The sequence below is a fragment of the Hydractinia symbiolongicarpus genome, chromosome 9, assembly GCF_029227915.1.
Source record: "Hydractinia symbiolongicarpus strain clone_291-10 chromosome 9, HSymV2.1, whole genome shotgun sequence".
Taxonomy (NCBI): Eukaryota; Metazoa; Cnidaria; class Hydrozoa; order Anthoathecata; family Hydractiniidae; genus Hydractinia; species Hydractinia symbiolongicarpus.
Genome location: NC_079883.1, coordinates 4,682,108 through 4,692,563, shown reverse-complemented (window position 1 = coordinate 4,692,563; position 10,456 = coordinate 4,682,108). Strand labels below are relative to the sequence as shown.

At 33.6% G+C, this 10,456-nt stretch overlaps 2 protein-coding genes across 2 annotated transcripts; both read right to left on the bottom strand.

The window, feature by feature from the left end:
* Positions 1 to 492: 492 nt before the first annotated feature.
* Positions 493 to 6,234, bottom strand: LOC130656925 (axin interactor, dorsalization-associated protein-like). The gene is made up of 9 exons (XM_057459865.1): positions 5,399 to 6,234; positions 3,134 to 3,209; positions 2,876 to 2,929; positions 2,745 to 2,799; positions 2,548 to 2,623; positions 2,237 to 2,421; positions 1,645 to 1,767; positions 1,162 to 1,273; positions 493 to 1,054 (listed from the first exon to the last, which is right to left on the bottom strand). The coding sequence occupies exons 1-9, from the start codon at positions 5,602 to 5,604 to the stop codon at positions 952 to 954; spliced, it is 990 nt and encodes a 329-aa protein (XP_057315848.1). The 5' UTR covers positions 5,605 to 6,234; the 3' UTR covers positions 493 to 951.
* Positions 6,235 to 6,684: 450 nt separating this feature from the next.
* Positions 6,685 to 10,384, bottom strand: LOC130656924 (uncharacterized). The gene is made up of 3 exons (XM_057459864.1): positions 10,025 to 10,384; positions 7,884 to 7,988; positions 6,685 to 7,724 (listed from the first exon to the last, which is right to left on the bottom strand). The coding sequence occupies exons 1-3, from the start codon at positions 10,164 to 10,166 to the stop codon at positions 6,736 to 6,738; spliced, it is 1,236 nt and encodes a 411-aa protein (XP_057315847.1). The 5' UTR covers positions 10,167 to 10,384; the 3' UTR covers positions 6,685 to 6,735.
* Between the last annotated feature and the right edge of the window lie 72 nt (positions 10,385 to 10,456).

The window sequence follows — 10,456 nt, the reverse complement described above, 5'->3', positions numbered from 1 at the left end:
CAATTGAATGTGTAAACCCCAGCGCCCTATGTACCCAAAAACCACAAGAGCTCGCGTTTTATCTTTCTCGCGTTGTCGGTGTAAGTCGAGATTGATTCAAGAAACATTCTGTGTTAATAGGGTTCATTGCTTTTAATTAATTTTGTGTCACCGCAACAGTTAAATCTCGTCCTCGAAGCTTAGCGCAAACCACATATCAGAAAGTAGAGAAAAGCCCTGCAAACAGAGTGCACAGCAGGTTCGAGTATGTAATATGTATATTAGATTATTCTTATATTATATAAGAAAAGCACAACCAACTTCTTTTGTGAGTCGAAAACTTGAGAGGAAGGGGAGGGGAGAGTCCAGGAGTCCAAATTGGATTGTGTCTGATTCCTTTTTACATTTGCACACACAAGAAAGCATACCACGAATGGCTAATGTTAACACTGTTTCTACTTACAAAATAACTCAGCAGCGAAAAGCCCAAAGGGAAAGAAAAAAAATAAAAGATTTGCTAAAATTTCAATGAAATTGTAAAAATAAAATACAAAATTTGTCTTAAAAATACGTATTCTAGAAAAATCAGAACACATTTGTAACGCAAAATTTAGGTGCCTTTAAAGCCTGCCGAACCCAAAATATTGCATATACCACCTCCTTATTTTCCCGATATTTTACTGATCAGATGAAATTACATCTGAAAGTTTTGTACTTAAAGCTTATTGCTGGACCTTGCTGTGAAAATTAAAACAAAAACTTCGGAACAGTTCTGGTATCGTATCCTTGTCAAGAAAATGAAAATATTTTTAGTTCTGACAACCATGGAAATTTCTGATTTTCCTCACTGTTTTGAGAATTCGTCACATTTATAACAGAGATAAAAAATGTGCTCGGTGGTGACAAAAAAATAAAAATTATAATAAAATATAAAAATAAATTTCTAAATTATGTACAATCCTTTCTTTATATTCAATGTTCGTCCAACAGTTTCACATCCAAATGAAGATATAACGGTTTATTTTTGGTTAATTTGGTCAGATTTTTCAAATGATAATCAGTTGGTCCTTTGTACCTAAAAAGATCGACAATAGAGATAGTTTAATATAACGTATATGCTCTAGCTAGTGTGACCACAGCAAGAGATTTTTAACTTAAAATCCAGAAAAAACACAAACTTACAATTCTAAAAATCCTTTCACCGTCTTAAACTCGTTTCTTTTTAAAACTGCAAAACATTTTGTTACAATTTTTCCATTTTTTCGATGTTTCAATTCAAAGAATATTGCGCTACCTAAAACCAAAAAAAGTTATATGCGTATATGAATACACGAAAATTTAGTATCTTAGCGCAGGAAACAGACGCACGCGTGAAAAATTATGCGCGAGAAAAAAATGTTATTTAAAGTAACTGGCCACCATCCTTGGTCCCAGGGTTTGTTGCCTGGAAGCCGCTAGTGCCTACTTTACAGCCGGTCCTGATATCAAATAGGCAAGAACCCCTGGGGACAAGGTTAAATGGCTACCGTTTCAAAAACAAGCCCTGATTCACTAGAACGTTCAAATAAAAAAAAAATTTTAGATTGTTTGAAAATTAATTCGCTCAAAATCAAGTTTTTCGAACATTGCGCAAAAATTTGCGAGCGCAAAATTTAAAGTTATTACCTTTTGGGATTTTTTCCACATACTTCTGGATTTCACATCTCGCATCGAAACCGAGGGAAAATCTTTCAATGCTCTTCGGTAAGGTTGTGTTTTGGAGCGGAGTCAGATGCACAGACGCGTAATCTAAAGAAGAAAGTTGTATCTTTTGTTCCATATTTCTTTACTTTTTTCGTATTGTCAATAAAAACTTTAAATATCATCAAAGACATCGGTCAAAACAACCTTATTCGTAATAATGTTTGGGCAAAAGTTCGTTATTACGCGAAATTTAGTACGTGAATTCCGTTTTGTGCGAAAATAATAAGTGCAAATAAAGAAAAGAAGTTTTAAAGGAATCAATATATTGTATCAATATATCGGCTATTTCTACTATTTTTTCTTTGTTGTTTGTGGGAAATTAAAATGCGCGCGAAAATTAATACGCACGTGAATAAAATATGACGTAATAGGTAGTTCACGCAACTTGTAAAACTTAAGGTCAAAAATTTATAAACTTCCTTGGAGGGGTGGTAAAACTCTGGCATAAACCATAGCTGTGACATTCTTTTTACGTGCAGACTTGGAAAAACTTTCTTTGATTTAAGAGGCATACCTCTTACTGATATCGTTATATACGGGTCGATCAGTTCTGTATGCTTCAATCCAATCTTTTCGATTTTGATAGACATGCGGGTTAACCCTTTTTGTTTTGGTAACCTTGGCAACAACTGTGAACTTGTTGTATCCTCTTCTTCATCGGATAGTTCTTCTTCTACACCACTATCATCACTGACCAAACTAAAAATTTTAAATGAATTGCCTTGCTCAATTTACGAATAGCTTTGTGGCATTGAGATGAGTATGACTAGATCAGAGGATTTAGGCGTCAAAAATGTAGTATGATTGAAGTTCTAAGAAAGTTACCTGACAACCGACGTCGAAGTCGTCGTGACGATAACGATAGGAAAGACGGAGTTCCATGTCAACAAGCATTTAAAAACTAAAACGAAAAATTAGATTTTTACTGCATCAAATTTTGGTGGCAGATGTCATGGTGACTATAAGAAATACATTTCAGATATTTTGTATTCATAATAAAATTTTTGCGTGAGCACACTCACCTGGTTTTAATTTCATAATTTCGGTAAGTGTCATCCAATCGTTAGGAGGGCCAAACTGAATAAAAAAACTTTGTTAGTTGGTAGTTATTAAGGAAAACAGAATTTTTAAGAAGTTGCAAAGCAAAACATACCTTGATTGCGTTCATTCGGCATTTTACACAATGAACAAGTTTTTCGATTGTTAGCTAAAAATAAAATTATAGTTTTGACTATTCACAGGACTCGAAAAGTTAGCAGACACCCTTGGCAAAACCTAAAGAACTAAGAAAATTCGATCATTTCCACTAAAAACAAAAAATGACAAATAAAGACTTTTGTCGCGGGAAGGAAAAACAACAGCCATGAAAACGAGGCTATTTAAATATGACATGTCAAATACAACTACGTACTTGTTGTTCATTGGTTAGATTCAAATCCATTTCTTTACATCCATTCGCTAAGAAGTGTTCCATAACATTACAAAGTCTATAAGAAAAGAGAGGAAATTGATCAGTTTTTTAGATCAGTGAACTTTTTTTATATTTGACGTGTTTTCTCTTACATTATATGTCACATTAAAATCCCTTTAAACAAATTCCTGGAAATTTATTTAACGTTCTGGCAAAAAAAAGAATAGAAATGATAAAAAAAACTTTTTATTCACGTTTATAAACCTGAGTGTGGTCCCGTTGGCATATCATAGGTGCAGAGAGAGTCCTAGACGAAGTTGCTTACAAGTTGTTTTTTTATAAGAAATACGGTAGCCGATAGGTGCAAAAAATCTTTTTCGAAATTGTGTGAAAATGTTACTCAAAATAGTAAAAATGTTATTCAAAATGGTGAAAATGTTTCCCGAGAGATGGTGAAAATGTTTCTCTAAATAGAACTGGGACGAGTTAAGGTCTGGTGCCGAGTATAATGGCGGTACCCTCAAGTTCCCTTTTTTAGCGGGAAAAGTAAAGTAAAGAAAATGAAATAGACAGTCCAGGAAATAGTCCATGGACATTGTCCTTTAGCTTTACTATATATTCATCATGTTTTGCTCTAACTGTGGATTGCAGTTGACTGGAAAATTTTGTGGACATACTTCAACTACTTGATTGATTTTCTGGGAATGTCGCCATCTGAGAACTTTCACTCGGCCAAGCATTTGTATACCGTCATGTTATCACATGCGGAAAAAAAAGATGAACTTTCTCTTTCTGTTACTTCTTTTTTAGAGTTAAATAATCGCCCACGTTGAATCCCTAATGACACTTTCTCCAGTAATAACTACTAGGAAGTTTAAAGGAGCGAAAAACCGTTTTTCCGTTAAAGTCTGTTTTCCAATAGTAGGTAGCGAAGCGGTCGTTTATTTTGAAACTCTGTATTCTGATTGATTAGCGTCCTGAATCTGCGGCGCAAAAGTAAAAACTTGTTCCAACAATAGTTCGCCTGGGTGGGGCTGTGTGCACTGGGTAAAAAGGGGCAAATCTCTAACTCTGTAATTTTGCTAAAATAGCTGATTTCTTATTAATTCACCTACCAAATACCAATTCGGTTGCCTTGCGGTCATAGACTTTCGCTATGTTCTTGTGGTCGATACAAGATATAAAATACCCTGAAACGAGGTTAAGGTCATGTATTTTGAGAAATATTTTTTCTTTTTTCGGGAAACATTTTCACAATTTCGAAAAAGATTTTTTTCTTTTTCGGATTTTCACCATTTTGAAAAAAAAATTCACCATTTTGAATAAGATTTTCTCCATTTTGAAAAAGATTTTCACCATTTTGAAAGAAATTTTCACCATTTTGAAAGAGATTTTCATTTATTTCGGGAAAGATTTTTTGCACCTATCGGCTTCCGTAAAGAAAGAAGTTTATAAAAAACCTGTAGAATCTTCAAAAATTAAGAAACTTTTACTACTACATTCTATGTCTATTTCTGAAATAAGAAACTTGTTTCTAACTAATTCTTACAATTATTTGAAGAAGACGTTACGGTCACCACTAGTTTTTGTTTTTGGTTCTTTTTGAGTTTTATTGTTTATATTTTGTGCTGTTGTGTCGTCGAGGACTTTTTAATAAGAGAGACTTCGAAACGAGAAATGCTAAATGTTTTTATTTAGAAACCAACAAGTCCAAAAATTAAAGAAACTTTTAGAACTAACTATTTATTTGATATAAGAAACCCTTGTTTTACTAGGAAAATTAAGAAACTAAATAAGAAACTTTTGGAACTAAAAACATGGAATTTCAGCCTACAAAGAAGAAACTTTTAGAACTAGGCCCTTCGCCAGGTTTCCTTTTAAAAAAAGTGTATTCTTACTAACCTTCGCGCCTCATAAGCACAGAAAATCATGATACCGATAGATATTGTCTGTATTTCTTATTTTTTTCACTTTACGAACGATGATGAATATTTTTAGGTTTGAAAGAAACAGAGAGTAAATTTTTTTTTGTAAAAACGCGTTTTTGACTAAATAAACCTTTATGCTTAAAAAAAGAAAGAAAAAAAAAGGAAATTGTTTTTTAAGTAATTCCAATTTTTTCGTGTAATTATTGTGGAAATTTAAGCTGAGGAAGTTCTTTAATATACTCAAATATTCGGCAAAATCTCAGGACAGGATGATTTAAAGCCTCCTAAAAAAATATGATTTTGTAAATTTGTATCACGTATATTTGGAAGACCATACCTTTCATACAGTGTAAGGGCAGCGTTGGTTTCATTTAATCTATCGTGATCAGTTGCTACAAGAAAGGAGGTAGATAAGTTATTGAAATACTTCGCATGAACACCGTGGTAGGATCTTTTCAATTTCGATAGCCATCTTGTTTTGGAAGCCATTTCTTTGATACTCTTGTCGTCGTGTTTCAACTGTTGTAAGCTAAATTTCAACATAAGTCTCTTCCTTGTTTTTATAAATAAATTTGTTTTCCTGTTACCATGACTCCTGATATCAATTGGCCTCCCACTTTTGTGTGATTTGTTTTATAATAACTGTGTGGCGATTGAGTACTTGAATGGTGTACAACCACTTGAGATATAGTTTTGAATTTTTGATAAATATTTTATCGAGGGTGGTTCTTACGCTCAATTAAACAAAATTTAAATAACTTTGACTTTATTTTGAGTGATATAGAAACCAGTTTAGTACAAAATTAAAAATAAAATATTGTTATAGTAACCAAATAAAATACAAAATTGAGCGGATATTGAAACGTTACTTTCACTTTGTAATACATCCTTTTTTATTAGTCGTAATTTTTAAGAAAGTTATAAATAAATGACCACAATTTGTCAACTTTGATTTCATTTTTCTCCTCCGCAGGACAGACAAAAAGCAACCCACCATTCGAAAGCCACTTGCCCTCTCTTTTATCTCGTAGGTATTACGTCGCGTTCCTCCCACGATTTCATTTTTACGCTAAAAAAACGCTACAGGACATGGCAGTTGTTTTTTTATTTGCAAGAATCATTACTTGAGACAAGAGTTTTAATTGGCTGCAAATTAGATAAAAGGCAGGATTATTTTTGCAACCTTTTTTATCAAAAACTTTTGAGGACATTTTTGAGCTTTAGTGAAATTAAAAATTGCACTTTAAAGGTAGTGACTGCTACAAACTTAAAACTTCTATTTAAACTTGTATCTAGACAAAAATAAAGAAAACACATACCTTTTTTACAGTTTTTGATCAAAACCCATGTAAAACGCAAAAATGACTTTTCGCAAAAGTGTTTTTTTTTCACTTAGTAGACAGATACAAGGCAGCTTCTGCTTGTTGGGAAAATTTACCGCTTATTAATATTGTAGTCTGCAGATTTTATTTCTGCAGCTAAGCTTGATGATTGCGACCTCGTTTACCGTAATAACATACAGCCGCAGAAAAATAACAAATGTGGTGGAGATTGACTTTCAGAAGGTTAGGTAACTGACAGGCGCTTGATAATTTGGGAAACATTTAAAAATAAATTCCCAAATCAATTCTAAAAATTTAATCTTTAGAAGTAATAAAACAAATAAAAAACTATTTACATAGGCATGCTAACGTACGATCTTTTCATGTCATCCTTCGCGACCGCTTGCATATTAAGGATTCGCGTCCTCATTTCGCTTCGCAGTGCAGTATCAATGGCAATCACACATTCACGCTTCCACACGGCGTCTTCATCGTCACCGTTTAAAGCTGGAAACTTCTTAAACACAGCTTCTTTCACTGCTTCCAGTTTAGCTTGCTCTAACGGATCTTTCGGGCCAGACAAAGATCCACTTCGCCTGCCGGAGCAATTGCGTCCTAATCTCTCTTCCAGCGGAAAAGCTGCATACACGAGATTTTTTGCGAAATTTCCGCGGTTTCTGCTTTTCAAATAAGTTGTCTCCAATAAATCGTCAGATATAACATACTGCGTTATTTCATGCGGCGGAGTTTCGCAATTGATGTACGTAACAGTATCTTGTCGCGTCGTTTGTCGTGGCAACGAACGACGAGGTACAGTCATGGTAACGCTAGGACTGCTATCCAGGAAGGAATGAGACTGTTTAAAAATGTTTGCCTTCTTCTGTGTCGTTCTAGTTACCAAGTTATTTACCGGGCTTGGTTTATCGGCCAATTGTGATAAGAAGGGAACATTAAAATGTTTTATGATGCAATCGAGTTTTTCGTCAACTCTTTGAAGATAGTTCAGGATGTCATCCTGTCGATTGTTATTTTGAGACTTTAATCGGATCGACGTTAAATCTGTAACATCAATTTCTATGTCTGTTTTCTTTTGAACTGGGTAAAAAACCGGTTCAATCCGTTTACATACTGTCTCAGAACTAGCTTCACGATATTTTAACGGTAACCTTCGCTTCCTTGTGCTTGACACCGTATTGGAGTTGACACTTGAAGCTTGCGGAGTGCTCGATACAGTGATGTCTTCCTCACCACATGACGTTAAGCCAATGGCTTCTCCGTCGTCATTGACGATCGTAATTTGATTGACTGTCTCATCTTGATGAATAACAGATTCTGATGTCTCTAAAAAAAGATAAATTTCTTTCAAATTTTTGGAGACTTCACAATGTTCTAAAACACTTTTAAGCGAATGGATGATGCAGAGAAATGCGTATTTTAACACTTTTCTTTAAAATTTTCATATTTTTTTTAATGCAAAAAATAATAAAGATATTAGATTACCTTGGTTTGGAGATATCAACTCTATGTTGTTTGACTCAGCCTTTAAAGTTTCTTCTAAGACTTCATGTATGCCGTCATGAACTATTCGATGATGGGAAATAAAATCTAGCAAGCACAAAAATAGTTATCAGATCAGACGACAAAGGATTCGTATGTACTGTAAAAAACACAAAAACACAAGTTGAAATAAATCTGCACGATTAACCCAAAATTTCCCTAAATAAAAGTCTGTGTTTGAAAAATGTTCAGGACAAGATTTCATCAAGTTAACAATGTAGAGCACAGCCCCTGATCACTCACAGGCAAATGTTCCCAAATGATAGCATTTGTCTCTCAAGCAAGAAAATTAACCAAGGGGATAAAATAGTCATCAAAAAAAAATTCTGAATTTTTTTTCGGTATGTTAATGGGTTATGGATCAATCATCAAAATAAATCTCTTTACTGCTTGCTTCCCTAATCAAATGAATTGTTCCATTACCCTTTTACCTAGTATCATTTAGTAGCATACATGCCCAGTCTTTTCGGTAGGGTTTTTTGAAAACTGAAAGTTTTGGTACACAACCCTTGTTTTCATGTTACAAAACATATCAACAAAAGCAGAAGAAAAAACAGCTTTTTTGTTAAAAGAATTAAAAGAATCTGCTTTAGTTAAAAAAAAGATTGATAAACTATGAGTAATGAGGATGAGTTCTAGGCTTCGCTTCTCGCTTCATCAACACTGAGACAAAAAAAGCAGTAAAAATGTTTAGTAACGCTATACATTCACATGCACATAATTTTTTAAAAGAAGAGCATACGTAAGGAAGAATGTTCATTTATTCTTGCATTATGCAAACATGTAACACCACTTGCATAACTTACGTCACATTGTATGTGCAACATAAGCTAGCTCCCACATCAGGTTTTCTTACGATTAAAATTTTTTGCTGATGAAAGTGGAAACAAAAGCACCTTAGATTTTATTCTTATTCAACAATTTCGCTGCGGCATTTTTTAGGATAACTAGTGTTGCAGTCAAAAAATGATGCTCATTAAAAAGCGCTGTTATTAATTATTGAAAAATTATCTAACTAGTTGATATACGTTATGTATGTAACTTGTGTAAAAAAAACGTATGTGCATGTAAACAAAACATTGTGTAAGATAAAATTTTCTTACAGTTTTTGCGTTAAAATTATTTACAGATGGAAAGACACGATTTCCTAAGTCCAATATTTTAGACCACTCGTTAAAAGACAATTTTTCAGCCAATTTTATTTATTAATTATTATTTGATTTTTGTCTACTTTTAACTTTTGCAGGACCATTTTATGTGCATGGTTTTTTATGCACATTATACAACGTTCAAGTATAGAAAGCAAGGATGACGCCTAATAATTTTGGTACTTTTCTGTATCTTGATTAATTGATAGCTTAAGAAAACTATTGATATTTTTTAGATCTGAATGATTGCAACAGACATTCCTTATTTGTTGGGTTAGTTTAACAAATACTTCCAATGCCACTGAATATGAAGAGTGAGGTGACCCTTTTTTACTAGTTAAATATATAACCACTGCAGAAAGATAGTCTGTTAAATACAGTATACTGTATTTAACAGATCATCTTTCTGCAGTGGTTAGCTACATATTTAGTATATATATAACGAATTTTTCTCCAACAAGGTGGTAGACTTTTCTGAAACAAACCATTTAAGGCAAACACCTTTCGTAGACTCTTTGTTTTCTAACTTCAAACCTGTCAGTAGTTTTAGGTACGTTTTTGCTAGTTTAGCACTACTTTAATTTAGAAAGCTTCTTTTGTGAGAGTTTGACCATGAAATGTCTGTGTTCCTCTCAACCGAAAGTTGTATCACATGACATTCTCACAAGAAGAATTTGCTAACACACTGCAAAATTGTGAGGCTAATCTGCAAGTATATATGCATCATTTGATTCTAGTGCAAAATTACAAATCATGTTGACTTACTTAGAAACCAAGACGTAAAATAGTCTAGAACTAATTATAGCTAGTTATATATTAGGTGCTATGATTACAGCTAGATCAGTAGGCATAAGTTGATCAAGAACGAAAGTAAAACAAAATTATGGAGGTACGAACAGTCGTATATAGAGTTTTGTTGTATAATGGAGTACTCACCATTCAAGTCTGGAAACTCCAACTGACATCGAACACACGTTACTCCACGCTCAGTGTTTGTATGAGATTGCGCGTGTTCTAAAAGTTCTTCAACCTGGTTATAATCCGCCGCACATGTATTACACCGATACGATTCCTCCATGTTTTTTTGTTCTCTCTGCAAATAAAATTAGCTGCTCCTACACAGATTACCACTTAAATTTTAAATGTTTTATTGATTATTTACTGTATTTTTACATGTATCCAAGCTTCTAAAGAGAGTTATAGCTAGCTATCGTTTTCTTTTCGATACATATAAATACAAATTCGTTATCGAGTGCAAACCTTTTCGCCTTTCCTTCGAGAAATTCTGCACGAAATCATCCGTAACAACCTAGATTCCAGTGCCTTTACACTTTGATTGGTGGGTGTTGAAAAGTGATAAATAAATTT